Below are 17,105 nucleotides of genomic sequence, written 5' to 3'. Positions count from 1 at the left end.
GACGGCGCTTGCACAAACGGCCCGCGATGGCTTTGGTTTCTTTTTCATTCAGTTATCGTATTCTTCTTCCGGGGAGATTGAGGCGGACCGGGGACAAAGAACATGGTTGTAATCAGGATTTGCATTCTCCACGGCTTCGAGTGAGATCTGAGATTGGCCGTCTGGATCTGCGGGTTGGGTGGCACAGGGCTGGCGCCGGAAGGGGTCTCCCGTCTCGCCACCGCGGATTCTACGTCTATAGATAGCCACGAAAACGATCCCTTTCAGCTTTAGACAATACGTTTTGCAAGGGCTTGGGGTGGCACAAGCAAGGGTTCCGGCCCGGCTGCTGACCGGGAAACAGGCATGCAGGGCGACAATGGCCTCCCTGAGCTGAGCGAAAATGCTTTATCGATTGAAAGCGGTCATGGCCGCGTGAGGTTGCGCGGCGTTGCCCTGTCTCGTTAGTGGCCGCAGTCGACCCCACGGGCGCACCATCGTCACCGCCCAAGCCCACTGCACCTCGCAACAACCCCTCTCGTACTCCGACGACAAGACAGACACGACGACCCGACCTCGCCCGCCAATCCACCTCGCACCCCTCCCACCATGTCGCAAATCAACTGGCGCACCATCAACATCGATGCCCTCGATCCAGACTCGCCCGCCAACTTCGACATGGCCAGCCTGACCCCGGCCGTCGCCCCCGTCGCCACGGCCGACGTGCAGACGCTGGCGGGCCAGATCCGGCAGCTGCTCAGGGGTGGTGACAGCGAGGGCGCGCTGCGCGGTGCGCTCGAGAATGCACCTTACGGTGCCGATCAGCAAGGGAAGGTGAGTGATGGGGGTATATCCGGGGGGTCGATTAAGGCCGAATGGAGAAGACAAGATGCCAGACCTGGCTGGCGGGTGTGGCCTTGGTCCGGCAGCCCGCCGTCAGCCTCATCCACGGAAAGCTCGGAGAAAGAGGGACATGGCCACTAACACTTGCGCGACAGGACGTCCACACCGCTACCGTCATCGAGATCCTTCAATCCATCCGCCAGACCGAAATGTCGCCCATCCTGAGTAGGATATACGAATCGGACGGTGGCTCCGAGGTCTTGGATACGCTGATGAAGTACCTGTACGTCCGTCCCACCACGGCCCGACGCCATGCTTCCGTAACATCGTGCCGAAGCACCTGCCCGAGACCTTTTGCAACACCTTTCTATTGCAACACGCCTTGTTCCTTTTTTGTTCCAACACGCCTGTTCCTTTCTTGTTCCAACACGCCCTGTTGCAACACGCCTCCCGAGCCGAGACTAACGCCGTCGCAGGTACAGAGGCATGGGACAGGCGCACTCGGGCCCTAAACAAGTCACGCCGCAAGCGACGGGCTTCTCGCAAGTGCACACGCGCGTCGGAGCCGGCGAGGGCAGTGGTCAAGCCATGAGCGTGTTGCTCAGCTGGCATGAAAAGGTAGGTTCCGTCCCGTCTGATGCTCGCCCCGCATCTATCACCCATGTCTGCAGCAAGCTGACCCTCCCCCCAGCTCGTCGAGATTGCCGGCCTCGGCAGCATCGCCCGCGTCATGTCCGACCGACGAACAGTCTAGAGCCTCTATGCTAACAAAGTCTTGGCACGCACGGCGCGCACAGCCTCGCTTGGTGCGGTAGACGTAGATGCAGGACGCGCACGCCTGGCAGCTGCGGCTGTGATGCGCACGTATGGCTGGCTGGCCGGTCGTCTGCAGCCTGTGTGTTGCAGGCTGTGTGTTGCAGCCAGGCCTTGCATTGCAGTTCAGTGCATAATTTCCTGCGTGCGGGCGCGCTGGCCTGTCTGCTGAATGTGGAGGGAGAGAGAATGGTCATTTGGTGTATAAATTAAATAGCGGGGGTTATGCTACGTGCTTCCCCAATGGGAATTCTAAGATATGGATGTGTTTCGAGTGTTCTTCGTGTGGACGACTTGCATATACCCACGAGTCCGTCTTGGGCCGTATACGGGTATGGACAGGCCTGTAGGCCCAAACCCAAGTAGATCCCCGGCGTAGGGAGAATGTCGAATCTCACTCATCGCTATATGCTGCATGGATTCAAGGCATTGGGTCTCGCGACAGTCGTCTTGCCTGCTTGACTGCTGCTAGGCGTCTCACGAGACGCATGTGTGGAAGGATGGAGTATCCTACCAGCACTTGGATGCTAGCATCTATCTCCTAGCTACTCCAGCATCCTCCTCATCCCTCCCGCTCTCTGGCAGAGACAGATCCACAGCATCCACATCCACCCACACTCAGGAGGCACAACAGCGACAGCGACAGCGGGTGTCCGGCCCCGAAGCTTCTTCCGCGTAGCCAGTGCGCTCGTACATACATACATACGCCTTCAACACAGCCGAGGCGCCTCCTTGGGCCAGGCCGGTCCCTTCGTTGCGTTGCGTTGCATTGCGGGCGGAGGCGTCTTCGCGCGTGGACTTCTGGGGCCGGAACGGAACCCGTGACCCTCTCGAGCTGGGAGACGGGGCCGACGGGGCCGGGACTTGCGGCTGGTGTACGCTTCACTGTTTGCCTGGACGCTGGGCTGAATCGCCCCACTAGGACGGCGCTGGTGTTGGTTCGGCCTGTTTCTTGGATGCGAGTGGCGGGTTGATGCCGCTGCTGGTGCTGCTGCTGGTGCTCGTACTCGTGAGGTGGTGGATGGGTTTTTGGGGAGGCAAAGGGTTGGGTCAGGGGCTGGGGTGAGCTGGCTATAGCACTGTTGGTTAGGCGTCTTGCCCGGACGAGAATGATGTGTTCGTGAGACGATAGATAGATCTTTAAGGATGGAGACTAAGGCAGGGCTGAAGGCTCTAAGATAAGCCGTCTACGGTAGAAGTAGAGATAAGTACCCGCGTGCTTAGGCGTCTTGCTCGGACGCGAGTAACTTGTTGGTAGGACGACAGGTAGATCTTTGAGGAAGTGGTCATAGGTTGGATTAAGGATCTGGGGCGAGCCGCCTCCGGTAGAAGCAGAGGTAAGCACCGCCGTGGTTAAGCGTTTTGCTTGGACGCGAGTGACGTGCTCGCGAGGTGACGAATAGATAGATCCTTGAGGGGGTAGCCAAGGGTTAGATTAAGGATCCGAGGTGCACCGTGTACAGCTGCTACTTGTGGACCAAATTCCGGGGGCGACGACGGCCCAAAGCAAACTGTTTATTGTTATCTGTGAAAGGATCGAAAGCGTATTTGCGTGTGTCTGAAGGGTCGGAATTTCTGCTAGAGTCCAGTCCTCTGCTCGTTGCGTATACGTACACCTACTCCCCGCATCCATTTAAGGATCTGTCACTCCCCACGACCCACGGCTCCCCTCTGGTGGTGACTCATGACCATGGTTGGTACCTTGCTCGCAAGCCCACGAACACATCTCGGTGCAAAATGTCGTAACGTGCACCTTGAGGATATAAACCTCGACAGAAGTAAAACCCATTCCCTATTAAAATGTTCTCACTCACCTGGTCGGATCCTTGATCTGCCCGCCCGCGCATATTTATGTCGCTACCCTCACCATGTACTGACAATCACCACACCTACACAATGACGGACACGATGGCCGAACATATCGGTCTCGCGGTCGAAAGCATGGCGATAGCCGGGAAGCCCGTGCAGGTGGACATGGACATCGGGCTGCTGAAGGTCGTGAGAGAAGGAGACATCTACAAGAGTAAAATTGAAAGAAACAAGACAGAAAGAGAGGGACCAGGCGTGACTAGGAATTCGTCTACAGCCTCCAAATCTGGGCTCGACACGGATACCGAGGAGAGCGGAGAGGATCCAGAAAACCAAGACGAGGTGTACATCCTAACGTACGACTCCCCACGCCTCCAGCCGCGAGTCAAACAAGAGACATACGTCGCCAAGTTCAATCAGACCATCTACCATCGTCACGTCCGCGGCTATTGGGCAAATCGACTAGGCCATTCCGCCGACGAGGAAGCAACCATCGCCTTGGACCGCATGTTCCGCTCCACGCATGGCACACGCTTCAACTCGCCGCCCTCGCCCACGGGTCCCGACTCGACACCCCCCGACGAGCAGGAACAACGCCCTAAGAAGATCATTATGCTTCACTCTCTCCGCAAGACAAAGGCCGTGCTATCATCCGTGTTCAAGCCCCGTGGGCTGTTGCAGACATTCGGAGGGAAGCGCAAGCCCAAAAGGAGAGGCAGAAGGAAAAAGACAGACAGAATCACGTGCTGTCTCTCTGGAGGTGAGGAACCGACGGATAGAAAGTACCAGACGCTGATATGTCCAGCGTGCATGGCAGCGGCAAAAGCACGCAATATTTCGATTGCGCAACGGACTAAGCGATGGTTCTCGCGCCTCAAAGACCGAGTCTGCAGGTCCGAGGCATAACTCCGCGTGGATGTCCGGTCTGCTCCGTAAGCAAGACGGTGAATTTAGTTGAATTTAGGCATGTCCGTCTAGCGTCCAGTCATGGATTGTTCAGGCCGGCAGATGCGCCTGGAAGGTGGGACCGAGTAGGATAGAATAAACTGACGATTAAATTTACCCTCGAAACCCAGTCGTTGATCCAGCTTAGAGCGTGCCCACATGCAAACCGGTCGTGCTGGCCAAAAGCCCACCGCCTCGGCATGGGAAGACCGCGCGTCGGAAGAAGGTTTTGACTAAGCAGAGACGGTACGAGGCCGGCTTCTGGCGGTGGCGGCTCGTGGAGAGAAAATCGGATGAAAGAACGGGACCGAGGACCTACCCTTATAACCGCGATGCAAGCGTTGATGAGTCCGACGACTGGCTGCCAGCGTAGAGTACCAGACTTCGACTCGTACTCTACATGCCATCAAGACCTTGTTGGCTAGACCATAGTTCTTATCGACGTTCCTCACTCAGTGTTTGAGTGCATCGTCATTGTCGCAGCGGAGATAAGTGAACGCGCATCAGTGGATCTCGCGCACGAATGGGCGCGATGCAGGACGTCAGAAGGCCTCAGCAACCGGGGTGGGTGAGGAGGATCAACAAGCCGTGCGCCAAGCGGATCGAAGGCGAGCAGAGCCCGGCCGTCCCTTGCGGCGTCAACAGCTGAATAAGGCTGACGGCGGGCGCTGAGTGGAGGCGGGTCGACGGGAGATAGAATACGCGTCGGACAGGCTCTAGAAAAGGCCGAGAAAAGGGAGCGAACGGGTGGAAAAGAACGCGGTCGCGTTGCGCAGGGAGTTCGGAGAAGGTTTAGGGCGGCGATCATGACGCACGGCGAATGAAGACGTCATGGCCGATTGACAAGCATTTTGTCAACCAGAACGGCCAACGTCAGACCCTGGATTTTCGCTAGGTTGCTTTTATTATTGCCGGCCGCCGCCCGTTCCCGCCTTTCAACATCTGTCGCTTTCTCTCGTGATTCTTTCACCTTCATCCTCCGTCTCTCCACCCTCCATCACACACAAAGAACACACACCCTAGTCATGGCTGTCATCTGGGGCCTCGACCTGCACGACATGCAGTGGAGCAAGTTCAAGAGCTCCTACATGTGGAACAACGAGTACCATCTGCGCCGTACCAAGTTTATCGTTTACCAGCTGGCGATGATATTCTGCGTTGTTTCGGAATCACTCGGCACAGCCGTACTGTCCGGTATGTTCCTATCCCTCACATCCCTGGTATCTCTCCCTAACATCCCCAGACTACCGTGACCAGCAATCCTACATCGAGAACAAGACCGGTCTCAACGCCAGTGTCTACAACAACGACTACATTGGCGCTGGCTCGTACAACATCTTCGTCGGCGTCTTCGTGGCCACCATCTTCGGCGCCGCCTTCTTCTTCGACCTCTTCTGGCCCGAGCGGTACGAGTCCCCTGCCGTCAAGCTCGCCTGGCGCATCTGTAGCGTGCTGGCCTGCATCTTCTGCCTGTCGTCCGCCATCACCTTCACCGTCATCACGGCGTGCTTCCGCGCCCACGTCGAGATCCGCCCCGGCAGCGACGTGACGCCCGAGCAGGCCCGCCAGCTCATGAATGAGTTTGGCAAGGGTCCGCTCGAGTACCACAACAGCCCACGCGCAGTTGCGAGTCTGGTGTTTTTGTGGCCTGGCTTTATCTTCACTGTGGCTAGGTACGTCTCACTCCACTCTACCCTCAACCAGCCGCCACTAACCCCTTACAGCACCGTCCTGATGTGGTTCTCCATCGCCCATGACGACAAGTTCGGCCCCAAGTCGACGCATGCGCGCGAGAGCGAAAAGGGTTACGCCTCTCACATCAACGGCAGCGATGATGTTGCCGTCGGAGCTGGTGCTTCGGACGCGCAGGGCTCCCGTCTGGGCCACGCGCCCAACTACCCCCAGCAGGCGCACACGACCGGACAGCCGCCGGCGTACGAGGGTGTCTAAGTCCTTGCGTTGAGCACGTAGGAGCAGGCGTCGGTGTTTGACGCCGGACGCAAGACGCGGTTATGAGTTATGATACCCCTTCACGGAAAGCGAGCTGCGGTGTGTTGCAAGGAACAGACACCGACACTACGAAAACGGAGAATAGGAACTTGTACGCGGGAGAGGAGCGCGTGTAGCTGTACGATACGATGAGGTGGAGACGACGAATCCCCTTTCCCCTTAATACCACGCACGAGACCATGACACGAATCAAAACCACTTTTCTTGGCTTGTTTATTTCTCGCGCACTTGAGCATGCGCACTTGTACTTATACACCACAGAGTTATCCACCCGGCGGATGGGATGTCTTTAGCGTGGAGTCTGAGGATTTCTAGTTCTATGATTCAATGACTTTTTTCTTTTTACTTGAGACGCGATGGGACTGGATTGCACTGAAGGGAAGGGAAGGGAGTGTACAGTGACAGAGGGGCCAGAGGGGCCAGAGGGGGGAAGACGGAGGACATGCAGGCGGGTAGTGACAAATCACAGTAAATAGAGACGAAGCAAAGAAACTCCGCTATATATACACAGCCCACATCACCGTACACACCGCAGTCCCGCGTCTAGACGCCGCCACCCCCAACATCGCGGTGAGCAATTCTCAACAGCAGCGTAAACACACCACCTCCCCCGCACGCCACCACGCCCTCCCTACCCCCACAGCGAAGTGTACGGCGTAGAGTGTCAGGGTGCCTACACCCAAGATGCCGTACCAGTACACCCCTCCCCATCTAAGCATTCACGACACCCCATCCCATCTCCACCCCCAAGCCAAGCCCTGTCCCAGTTCCCCGGCCCTCCACCAAACCCCAAAAACAGACGTCATGACTCCCCAAACAGAAAACAAGACCCAAGGCTACGGAACCATTCTAGCTGGCCGAGTACCTTGGTACAGGAACCCCTAACCGGATGGGACCCGCTCGAGAAGAACTCACGAGACTGACCGTAAGGTCCTCCTAAAAGACGACGGACGGGGAGCGCCATCTGACAGTCCACCGATAAAGTATTTGTGCTCCACGAGTAGCTATGTCTACGAGTATCTGTTTGTGTGGCAAAAGAGTGGCATTATGTCATTAGTCATTAACTAGGCAGAGGAGGGCTGTATGCATCAGTGTAGCTTCACCAGCTACAGCCAGCAGCCAGGCATTGCACCGGCAAGCCCTCCCCATCGACAGTATCGTCTTCTCAATCTCTCACTCTCTTCCCCTCAATACCCCTAACCTCTCCATATTCTCCACCATTACACTACAAATCCAACTCCTTGCTCAAGAACAACTTCCTCGAACTCGCACCTACGTGCACCGTCTTCGGATACTCACTAATCACCCAGTTCTGACTGACCGTATCCCAGTTCGACAGATCCCTACGCGTCACATCCACGCTAAGCGTGCCACTCTTCCCGGGTTGCAGGCTCAGACGGTCGAACCCGCGCAGCTGCACCTTCGGGTCGTTCGGTCCACCAAGAGCCACATATAGCTGGGGAACTTCATCACCCGCTACCGTGCCGTTGTTCGTCACCGTAGCAGTAACCGTGAACAACACGTCGTACAGCATGGGGTTGCCGCCAGGGGCACCGCCGGCCGGGACACGTGGCTGGGGCGAGCCGTCGCGGGCACCCTCGGGAATGTACGAGTCTGCAGACGCGCCAAAGTCGCTGTAGTTGTAGGCAGTTTCAGCGTCGGTCGTGTTGAGGTAGGGGTAGATGTAAAGCGGGACGCGCGTAATGTTCTCGGGGAACTGGTACTCGCTGAGATCGGTGCTATAGTTGCCGAGACTGGGAGCTGCCTTGGTGTCGCCGGTCGTGGGCACGTAGACGCTGACGTTGTGCTTAGTGATGGTGAGGTCAGAGTAGCTGAAGTTGGTGTATGAAAGACCAAAACCAAACTCATAAATAGGAGTAATGTCGTTCTTGTCAAAGGCGCGGTAGTCAATGAAGACACCCTCATTAAAGTCGTCCTGCGGCGAATCCTGGCCGTTGTTGGGCTTGTAAATGATATCCGTACCATAGTCCTCGCGGGTGCGGCCAATGGTGAAGGGAAGACGAGCTGCGGGGTTGACGCGGCCGTAAAGAATGTCGGCAATCGAGTTGCCGGATTGCTCGCCGGGAAGGCCAGCCCAAACAATAGCAGTAACATTTTCATTGTCATAGAATGAGTCGACGAGAACAGGTCCCACGCTGTGGATGACGACAATGGTGTTGTTGCAGAGGCTCGACACGTTCTTGATCAGCGCCTCGCCGTCGTGCCAGAGGGTCAGGTTGTTCCTGTCGCCCTCATTGCCGTCATAGTTAATGAAGCCTTCGCCGCTGTCGGCGTTTACAAAGACGAGGGCGTGGCTGACTTGCGCGGCAAGAGCCTGAATCTCCTCGTATGCGTAGTCGTCAGTGACAGAATCAATAGCTCCAAACTTCGAGACCACCTCATTCTGGATGGCCGTGAAAGGAGAAATGAGGTACGAAAAGTCAGACGTTCCCGAACCCCAGCCCATGGCGAGCGTACCAATGTCACAGCCACGGTCTGAGCATCCGTTCGCTCCAAGGGGAGAGTCGGCGGCGTCGCTGCCAAACACACCAGTGAACTTTTCCTCGCCAGTAAGAGGCAGAGCGCCGTTGTTCTTCAACAAAACGGTAGACTTGGCAGCATGCTCGCGAATGTTGGCACCATGCTTACCACGGACGTCAATATGCTCGTTGATCACACCCCAGTTGGCATTTCCAATGGCGTTTTGGTAGCCATAGGTGGCCTTGCTCCAAGAGTTAAAGTTGACTGGAACTCTGGACTCGTCACGGCCAACGTAGTAGTAGGCAGCCATGATGCGAGTGACCATATCGTCAATGCGCCACTCGGGAATGGTGCCGTTGACAACCGCGAGCGTAAGGTTGGATCCCCAGAATGCCCTGCCGGTGCTGAAGAGCGTGTCTCCTGGCATTGCCATGTCCAAACCAGCAAGCGAGTCAGAGACACCGCCGTGCTGAGCCTGCCAATCGCTCATGACGAAGCCCTGGAAACCCAATTCACCCTTGAGCAGGTGGTTCAGGGTATAACTGTTCTGGCAGCCATAAGAATTGTTGATGAGGTTGTATGAGCACATAAATGCACCCGTGCCAGCGCGGACAGCATCTGCAAACGGCCACAGGTACAGCTCATGCATAGTAACATCGTCAATGTTGGAACTGACAGACTCGGTAATGTTGTCTCCGTAACCCTGAGCTTCGGGCGCCTGGCGGAAATGCTCTTGCTCATTGAGGATATAGTGCTTAGCACAGGCGATAACACCCGCACTCTGAATACCCTTGACGGTCTCGGCCATGGCAATGCCGGTGAGGACGGGATCGGGACTGAACCCTGTTGTGCCAAGTCAGTGATTGGTCGACAGGATTAGTAGACAAGTACTGACCTTCCCAGTTTCGACCGCCCTCGGGACTGCGACCCAAAGGTCCAGCGACAGGACCCAATTGGACGTCAACACCCTTGTCGCGGTGCTCAGAGGCCATGTCGAAGCCCCGCTGGCGCCACACTTCACGGTCAAACGATGCTGCTACTGTGCCACCAGCGGAGAACCCGGAAACATAGTCGGCTGACTTGGTAAGCTTCGTTCCGTGCAAGTACAAGAGAACATACCATTGCGAACACCCAATGGCGCATCCTGCAGGCATAGAGATTCAAAGCCCAAGCGGGGAACAGATCCCGTGTTTCCAACGCAGCCTTTTCCTTCCCACCTGCGTCTGTCAGCCCTGCTTACGCCAAGTCGCATTGAACGTACCCGACACCAGTCGTTATATTAACCTTCTCGAGAAGGGTAAGCTGCTTGACGAAATCTTGCGCTTTGGCTTGGGCAGCTGCCCAATCACCGGTGCCTTCGATCCATGGCGAGGGATACTTGGGAGGAGACTTGATTTCCCAAAGAGGGTCGGAAGAACTCGATTCCTCGTGGCCTGTCAGCTTCCAAACGCAAATAGCAACTACTATGGCGACGACCAGCGCGACCAAATGAAATGCAAAACGTCCAAGGAATGGAAAGGTAATGCGGCGCATGTCGCCGTGGTGTTTGGGTGTGACGGGTAGGCGGGGAAATGTAAACAACTCACCTGTGCCACAGTGAAATGAGTGGCCAGAAGCGAGGCCGTAACCTGGGTGAGGCGCATCCTGGCAGACGGACGCAATGGAGCGTCTAGAATTCAATTGGCTTGGTTGAGGATGAACTGCAAAAGGCTGTCGCCCAAGACTGGCTGGAATGAGAGGAAAAGTTGCATGCGCAAAGGTTGAATTTATTGTTTCCCGGCGCGGGTGCTCCCTCTCGATGCGGCATGACTTCAAGCTACCGTAGCAGGCAACGTCTTGGCGCGGGGGAAATAATGCGGACAGCCGATTCCCGCAGGCCGTGCTGTGGCAATGACGGGCGCCATTGTCCGGCACCGCATTCGTCCACAAAGCGGACGATTGCCTGGATGCGTTGAGGCGTCGAGCTAAGGTAAGGTGCGGCGGCCCTTGGCTCCGCCCCACCTCCAGATTGTATTTTCTGGGGCCGCCAGAGTGCGGGGCTCCAGTGCATGACCTCTCCACCTGATGAGCAGGCAAAGCTCACCGCATGGCACGGCGTCTGTAGCTTGGCCTCGTATCGGCAATACTTGCGATCAAGTCAACCCCGCCAAAAACCGCTGAGGCTCACGCTATCACGTACGTCGAATGCGAGCGTCTGGCTCCACCGCGGGCACTCTCCCTTGGGGACTCCACGCCGGCCTCCACCATCCCCGGCATCCCCGGAGCCGGCGCCTCAAAAGCAGCCTCTGCCCGGCTTGTCTGCTGACGTCAGGCTGGAATGACGTGCCGCCATGCCACACGTCGGCCTCGACCTCGCGCGGCTGCCCGTCCTCCGCCAAGATCCGCCATCACTGTAACCTCAAGGATACTACGTCCGACCATCACCCGCGGCAGAGGCAACGCGCAAGGAACACAGCATTGACTCACAAGCATCATGCTGGGGTCAGAAGATTGCGGGCCGGGGTGGTGACTGGAGGCCTTGTCTTGATATTTCTTCTTTGACTGCACTGCAAGTGTTGCGGTCGAGAAATGGCTGTTTATTCCGATCTATTAAATACCTCAATTGGCCATCCTATACGATCAATGGCTGGCCTTGCATGTTAGCATGTAATTGGCAGTCAGGAATGTAGAGACATCAGCACGTGTCGTTTCCACGTGGAGCGATCTATCCACCGTCTATCACGAAGGAATAAAATTGGCCCCGGATAATTTGCCCACCACTTCTAGATATTTTACCCACCCCTCAACTATATATTGAGTAAAATCTATAATACCTACAGAATACTTCTTAGGTAGTTATAATAGACTATTACACTACAGCTAATAGATACTATATAATTATATAAAAGTAAAAATATACGAGTAGTAGAGTATACTACGAGAGTATAGAGGTATAGATATATACGACTACTAGAGTAGCTACGAGGGTATAAAAATAAAATATTCGACGGGTGTAAACGTACTTATAAGGGTATAGAGACCTAAGATCTTAAAGACTAGAAGACACACCATGTAATTCTGTAGATGCTATCACGTGGGGTAGGCAAAGTATCTAGAGGGGGTAGGCAAATTATCCGGTGCCATAAAATTAGACGAAGATCCCTTCGCATGTCGCCGGCCACTGTCTTACAGGCTGCCAAGACGCCTTTCCTAGCGGGAACCGAGATCTACAGCTTAGCAAGACAGGAGACGATACAAGCAGTCCCTACAGAGTACACCTTGCCTAGCTCCTAGCCCGAGTCCTGGATATAGATGAAATGGTTTTAGAGCACACGTAGATTCTATATATCACAATTGGATCTCTTCTTCTACTCCGTACAAATATCACAAGTAAGCATAGGCTCTAACGGCGCTAGCAAGGGAGGGGGGTCGCGAATTCACAACCCGTAATGGGAAACTTGTACGCGTCCGTGGAGACACGTCTGGACACGTCTAGACACGTCCTAGCACATCCGAAGACATCCTTGAAGAGATCCTGAAGACACGTCCTAAGGCATGTCCTTAGGATACGCCTTAAGATACTCCTATGATATGTCTTAAAAACACCTTCCGGCTGGTATACTAACCTCCGTGTCCTACGTGGAATTATCCAACATCCGCATCTCTTCTGTCAAAAGAGTCACTCCGTTAAATCGCTAGGTTAATCATCCCAGTCAGGAGAAGAATAAACTCAAGTAGTCCCGCAATTTTCCGGTTGAAATCCGAAAAAAGGGATGATGAATGGGCGCCGGTTGATTTAAGCACCGACTGATTTAAGCACCGCCTGATTTAGCACCGACTATCAGAGTGTAAGGACGGCAGGGAATGTGGGAGATCCTCGATGATGCATGCAAGGGTAGCGAGGCCGCGTGCAAAACGACACAGAGGCAGAGGCGTGACTGCGTGCGGCGGGCGTGAGGCAGAGCAGCGAGGAATGCGGCAGCCAGGAGACGCGCAATCTTGGTGTCGCTGCAAAGGCGGACGACGACGCGTCCCGCTCCTCGCGTCGCCGTCATTCGCTCCTCGCTCGCTCCCTCGTTGTTGTGCTAAAGGCAAGCTTGCCCAAGTTTGGGTCGCAAGAAAACAGTTTTTGCCAGCTGCCCGCTCGCTACCACAAATACTACAGCTCCCAGGTATTTTGCCTGCGCCCTGCCCATTATTTGCTGTTCGCTCGTGCTTGCGCGAGTGATCGACCGCCACCCTTACGAGGAAAACAACGCGACCCGTTGCATAGCGACGAACCTCCTTCAACCCCGATCGACTCCTGCACGCTGCAACGCCCGCACTCGCTGCAAAGTCCCCGTTCCCGCGCGTCCTCGTCCTCTGCTCGGTGAGTACCGTCAGCCGGTGGGGTCAGGGTCAAGCTGTCTCTCAGCCTGGCTTGGTCATCGTGCCGCTACCGTCATACCTCCCGCTGCCTCCGCCCTCCGCTGCCTCCGCTCCACATTCCTCCGTTCGCGACACTGACTTTGCTCCAGCTGCCGCCTCTGCCGCCATGGCACCCCCGGGTAGGCGCACTCGCGGCGCAAAGCGAGAGATTCAGGAACAGTCGGACACGCCCGAAGCAATCAACACCCCGACCAGGAAGCGAAGAAAGGTGCGAATGCACTCGGCCTCGCCAGCTTCTTGCCTGCACCCGCTAACGCGCCCAGGTCAACGCTGCCGCCCCTGCTCCACCGCCCGATTCTCGAGTCCCGACCCGGCCGCCGTCTGCGCAGAGCGATAGGACCGTCGGCAGCGACGACGAACGTGAATATGGAGGAAAAATGACCACCGAGGAACTGCTCACGACCGTCGTCCCGCACCTGCGCATCGCCAGTTACGTCACCAACGCCCAGATCGAACTTTCAAATGACCTGCAGAAGCGCGATCCGATCATTGCCCAGAGAGGAAGCACCGAAGCTTATGCCAAGATCGAGGGTCACGCCTGGGTTTATTTCGCAAAGTCCACCCAGATCATCATTGGAAGGGGAGAGCATGGATATTCGGCGAGCGCGTCAAATGGCAACAATGCATCGAGTCAACAAAATGGGCTTGGGATAGTGTTTGGCGCAAACCAGCCGACGTCGAGCACACAAGTAAACATTGACCTGGGCCCCGATAAACAAGTCTCGAGAATCCACGCCTGGATCGAATACGAATCCGACCAAGGACATTGGTTTATTATAGTCAACGGCCGGAACGGATTGAAGCTGGACGATCGCACGCTCACGCGAGGGGAGAAAAATAAGCTGCACTCTGGGTCCGTCATCAACGTTTGCGGGACGGATATGATTTTTGTTTGCCCTGGCGAGGAGCTGTACATCCATCCTTCCATCATGGCACGGGCCAAGAACAGCGATGAAGAAGGCCAGGAGGAAGACTCGTACCACGGCATGAACAATGGATACGGCAAGTCCGCGGATTCACGTGGCCAACCCCCAACGGGCAATCAAAACCAGTCCAACAGCCGCCAAACTGGACACGCACCTGGTCAAACGCAGCTGGCGCCAACCTCGACTCCTGCCGGGCCTATTCTGCCCAATACGCCAATGCCGTCTCGCACCAAGGCGCAGCAATCATCCCCAAAGGTAAAAACTTCTCCCGCAACGGTATCCGGCGCATACTCGCGAGGCGTCATGCTCGAGAGCACCGAACAAATAGACTACAGCGCAGACTCGGCCAAAGATTTGAAGCCACCCCACAGCTACGCGCAGCTCATCGGACAAGCCATCATGGCATCTCCGGAGGAACAGCTTACATTGGCCAATATCTACGAATACATCAAGACCCACTATGCCTTTTACCGGTTCAATGGCGGAGGATGGCAAAATTCGATCCGCCACAACCTGTCACTCAGCAAGCACTTTGAAAAGGTCGCCCGCCGCACGGACGAGCCTGGAAAAGGCATGAAGTGGCGTCTAGTCCCTGATGAACGTGACGCTTTCCTCAAAAAGGGAATCCACACTCGAAAGACCAGAATGGCATCGTCTGGGCCGAATTCGCCTGCGATCAATCAAAATTCACCCGCAATTGCTCAAGCAGCCGAGCGCCTGCAGGGGGCCGTCACCAACGAACTAACCACTCCCCAGCCTAACAAGTTCCGTGTCAAAGAATCACCGCGCTCCGTGACACCTCCGTTGACCAGCTACCCCACAGCCAACGAATCCTACACGCCCGATCGTGGCCCCCAGCCTCCGAGAAATAAACCCCAGCTCAGCAACCAAATCTTCACTCCCGTAAATGACCGCAAGCACGATGCTTCTCAATTCGCCAATGTCCGTGAAGCCACTTTTGGCAGACCCATTGAAAACTCCACCCTCGCTAGCAACATTGCGGCAGCAGAGAGCAAGGACCACGAGACTGCTCCCACTCCTGCTCCCCCTCGTTCTTCCGTCGACATTGAATATTCACCCCCTACGACCAATGGGTACAAGTCGACCGCGCTGAACGATATGCCCGAACCCACGGCTCTGGGGCTCGTCACACCGTTGATCGCTAAGAACCGACCGCACCTCGCACCCCCGAGTACCGCTAAGATGCCTAGTCAATTTTGCTATCTTAGCTCCCCCGCTCCTTTCTGGAAGTACGCCGATCTCGGGTCGACGCCAGCTCGCGGGTACAACGACTTCAGCCCCATCAAAGAGCCCAAGCCGCTGCATCTTTTGCCCGTCGACGACGATGATGATGAGGATGAGGATGAGGAGAAGGAAGACCACGAGGAAGAGGACAATGGTGCTGAAGCCGTGCAACCCAGCTCTCCCCCCGTCGTGCTGGGCGATACGGCCAGCCGCAGTCGTGAAGGCTCCAACTCTGGCGAAGGTTCGCAGGAGCCGACGACGCCAACGAGACCGAGCAGCCGTAGGTTCAACACGGCCGAGGAAGAGGCCGTCAAGAAACAATTGCCCACCCAACTCGACGCGGGTATCGAGGACAAGGAGGACGACGAGGGCATTGACTTGATGAAGTAGGTTTATTGCACCATATCAAGACACGTCGCTAACGCGTCTACAGGGGATTCCAAAACATTGGCAGCTTCCATCGTGGCCTAAACCAAAGCTTTATCCGCCGCGCCTAATTCAATTCACTCATTGCAACACGACCGATACCCAGACTCCGGCGGGAGTGGCTCCGTCGGGCTCCATCGGACTCGACGATGCTGTAGTGACCGCCGTTGTCTTGTCGAATTTACATATGACAGGCTTTGACGAGGATATAGGGTGCAAGGTTCCTTCTCTTCCTGTATTATGGCATGCTTTGGTATCCAAGGGCAATGTTTGACGGCCCGGAAGCCGGCGGCCCTGTTTCTTCCGTTTCTGGCTTCTATTCCCCATGTCTGCGACTGCTTAACACGGTTCTCTAAGCCTTTGGACACGGCATTTGCGGTCCGAGACACTTTGCTTGCCGCACTCACGAATCTTTCTTTGGAGTCATTCTTTTCGACTATCCTGTACCTTGTCACAGCGGTCTGTCAATGGTGTGGTGTTTGCTCGTGTGCACCACCGCACCATCTACCTGTCATGATTGAACGCAATGGCCGCGAGGGCCGACATGAGGCATATTTAGGCGTAGGCGCAACGTAGGTGTACGTAGGCGTAGTCAGCGCTGTGAATTGATGTGGTATTCTCACTCTGCCTAGACTTGACGCGTGACTTGGAGTCGCAAGCGCGTGAGGCAGGGGTCTTAGACCGGACCGTGGATCAGGGACCAGGGTCCTGGGCCGAGCTGCGACGCGACGCGATGCCATGCCATGCCATGCAGGCGCGGGTGGAGGTATGTACGACGGTTGCAGGGTGAGTTGGACGTGTTGAGCAACTAGAGGTAGATGTTTGAGGTTCGATAGCCAAAAATAAGCACTCGTACTTTGTTTACGGTTGATACAACATCTACACAATGCAGGTGTGGCGCGGCTGGACAGGCGGCTTAGGTCTCTACTGTGGCACGCATAGGGGAGGGGCTAGACCGAGCGGTCAGTGCACTTGTTCATCTTATTTCATCTCGTCTCGTCTCGCGAGGTTAGTCGGCACGTCGACATTTATTCATAGGATACGATACGGCCGTGGCGGAGCGGACAAAGTGGATGGTTGGGGGCGGGATGGGGCGAAGTGTGGTGATTGAGTGGTTGAGTGGTAAGGACAGATGGAGTGTCGCTGCATGCAAAGGTGCCCACGGTGCCGTAGAAGCTCTCTGGCATGCGTGCAATGGTAGTGCAGATCGCAATCCCCGTC

The 17,105-nt window shown here is 55.9% G+C and overlaps 6 protein-coding genes across 6 annotated transcripts; 5 read left to right on the top strand and 1 right to left on the bottom strand.

Moving 5' to 3' along the window:
• Positions 1-586: 586 nt before the first annotated feature.
• On the top strand, positions 587-1,703 carry K452DRAFT_289519 (uncharacterized protein; the record flags this gene model as incomplete). The annotated part of the gene is made up of 4 exons (XM_033540841.1): positions 587-813; positions 978-1,105; positions 1,299-1,440; positions 1,514-1,703. Coding segments are annotated over 4 exons (560 nt in total), but the record flags the coding sequence as incomplete, so codon positions are not given.
• Positions 1,704-3,531: 1,828 nt separating this feature from the next.
• K452DRAFT_320180 (uncharacterized protein) lies at positions 3,532-4,626 on the top strand (the record flags this gene model as incomplete). Its single annotated transcript, XM_033544298.1, has 2 exons — positions 3,532-4,111; positions 4,538-4,626. 2 exons carry the CDS (start codon positions 3,532-3,534, stop codon positions 4,624-4,626), a joined length of 669 nt encoding a protein of 222 aa, XP_033395225.1.
• A 788-nt stretch (positions 4,627-5,414) lies between these two features.
• On the top strand, positions 5,415-6,339 carry K452DRAFT_327983 (uncharacterized protein; the record flags this gene model as incomplete). The annotated part of the gene is made up of 3 exons (XM_033544954.1): positions 5,415-5,583; positions 5,633-6,062; positions 6,114-6,339. The coding sequence occupies 3 exons, from the start codon at positions 5,415-5,417 to the stop codon at positions 6,337-6,339; spliced, it is 825 nt and encodes a 274-aa protein (XP_033395224.1).
• Positions 6,340-7,437: 1,098 nt separating this feature from the next.
• Positions 7,438-10,593, bottom strand: K452DRAFT_289515 (glycoside hydrolase family 3 protein). The gene is made up of 5 exons (XM_033540840.1): positions 10,467-10,593; positions 10,142-10,305; positions 10,000-10,097; positions 9,776-9,955; positions 7,438-9,723 (listed from the first exon to the last, which is right to left on the bottom strand). Exons 1-5 carry the CDS (start codon positions 10,521-10,523, stop codon positions 7,625-7,627), a joined length of 2,598 nt encoding a protein of 865 aa, XP_033395223.1. The 5' UTR covers positions 10,524-10,593; the 3' UTR covers positions 7,438-7,624.
• Positions 10,594-13,393: 2,800 nt separating this feature from the next.
• K452DRAFT_327981 (uncharacterized protein) lies at positions 13,394-15,955 on the top strand (the record flags this gene model as incomplete). The annotated part of the gene is made up of 3 exons (XM_033544953.1): positions 13,394-13,495; positions 13,551-15,844; positions 15,892-15,955. 3 exons carry the CDS (start codon positions 13,394-13,396, stop codon positions 15,953-15,955), a joined length of 2,460 nt encoding a protein of 819 aa, XP_033395222.1.
• A 31-nt stretch (positions 15,956-15,986) lies between these two features.
• Positions 15,987-16,519, top strand: K452DRAFT_61517 (uncharacterized protein). Its single transcript, XM_033546913.1, has one exon. The coding sequence runs from the start codon at positions 16,125-16,127 to the stop codon at positions 16,458-16,460; it is 336 nt and encodes a 111-aa protein (XP_033395221.1). The 5' UTR covers positions 15,987-16,124; the 3' UTR covers positions 16,461-16,519.
• Positions 16,520-17,105: the final 586 nt, after the last annotated feature.

Source organism: Aplosporella prunicola (genome assembly GCF_010093885.1).
Source record: "Aplosporella prunicola CBS 121167 unplaced genomic scaffold K452scaffold_19, whole genome shotgun sequence".
In the NCBI taxonomy this organism is placed as follows: domain Eukaryota; kingdom Fungi; phylum Ascomycota; class Dothideomycetes; order Botryosphaeriales; family Aplosporellaceae; genus Aplosporella; species Aplosporella prunicola.
The sequence above is the reverse complement of the archived record's forward strand: the minus strand, read 5'-3'. Positions and strand labels throughout refer to the sequence as shown.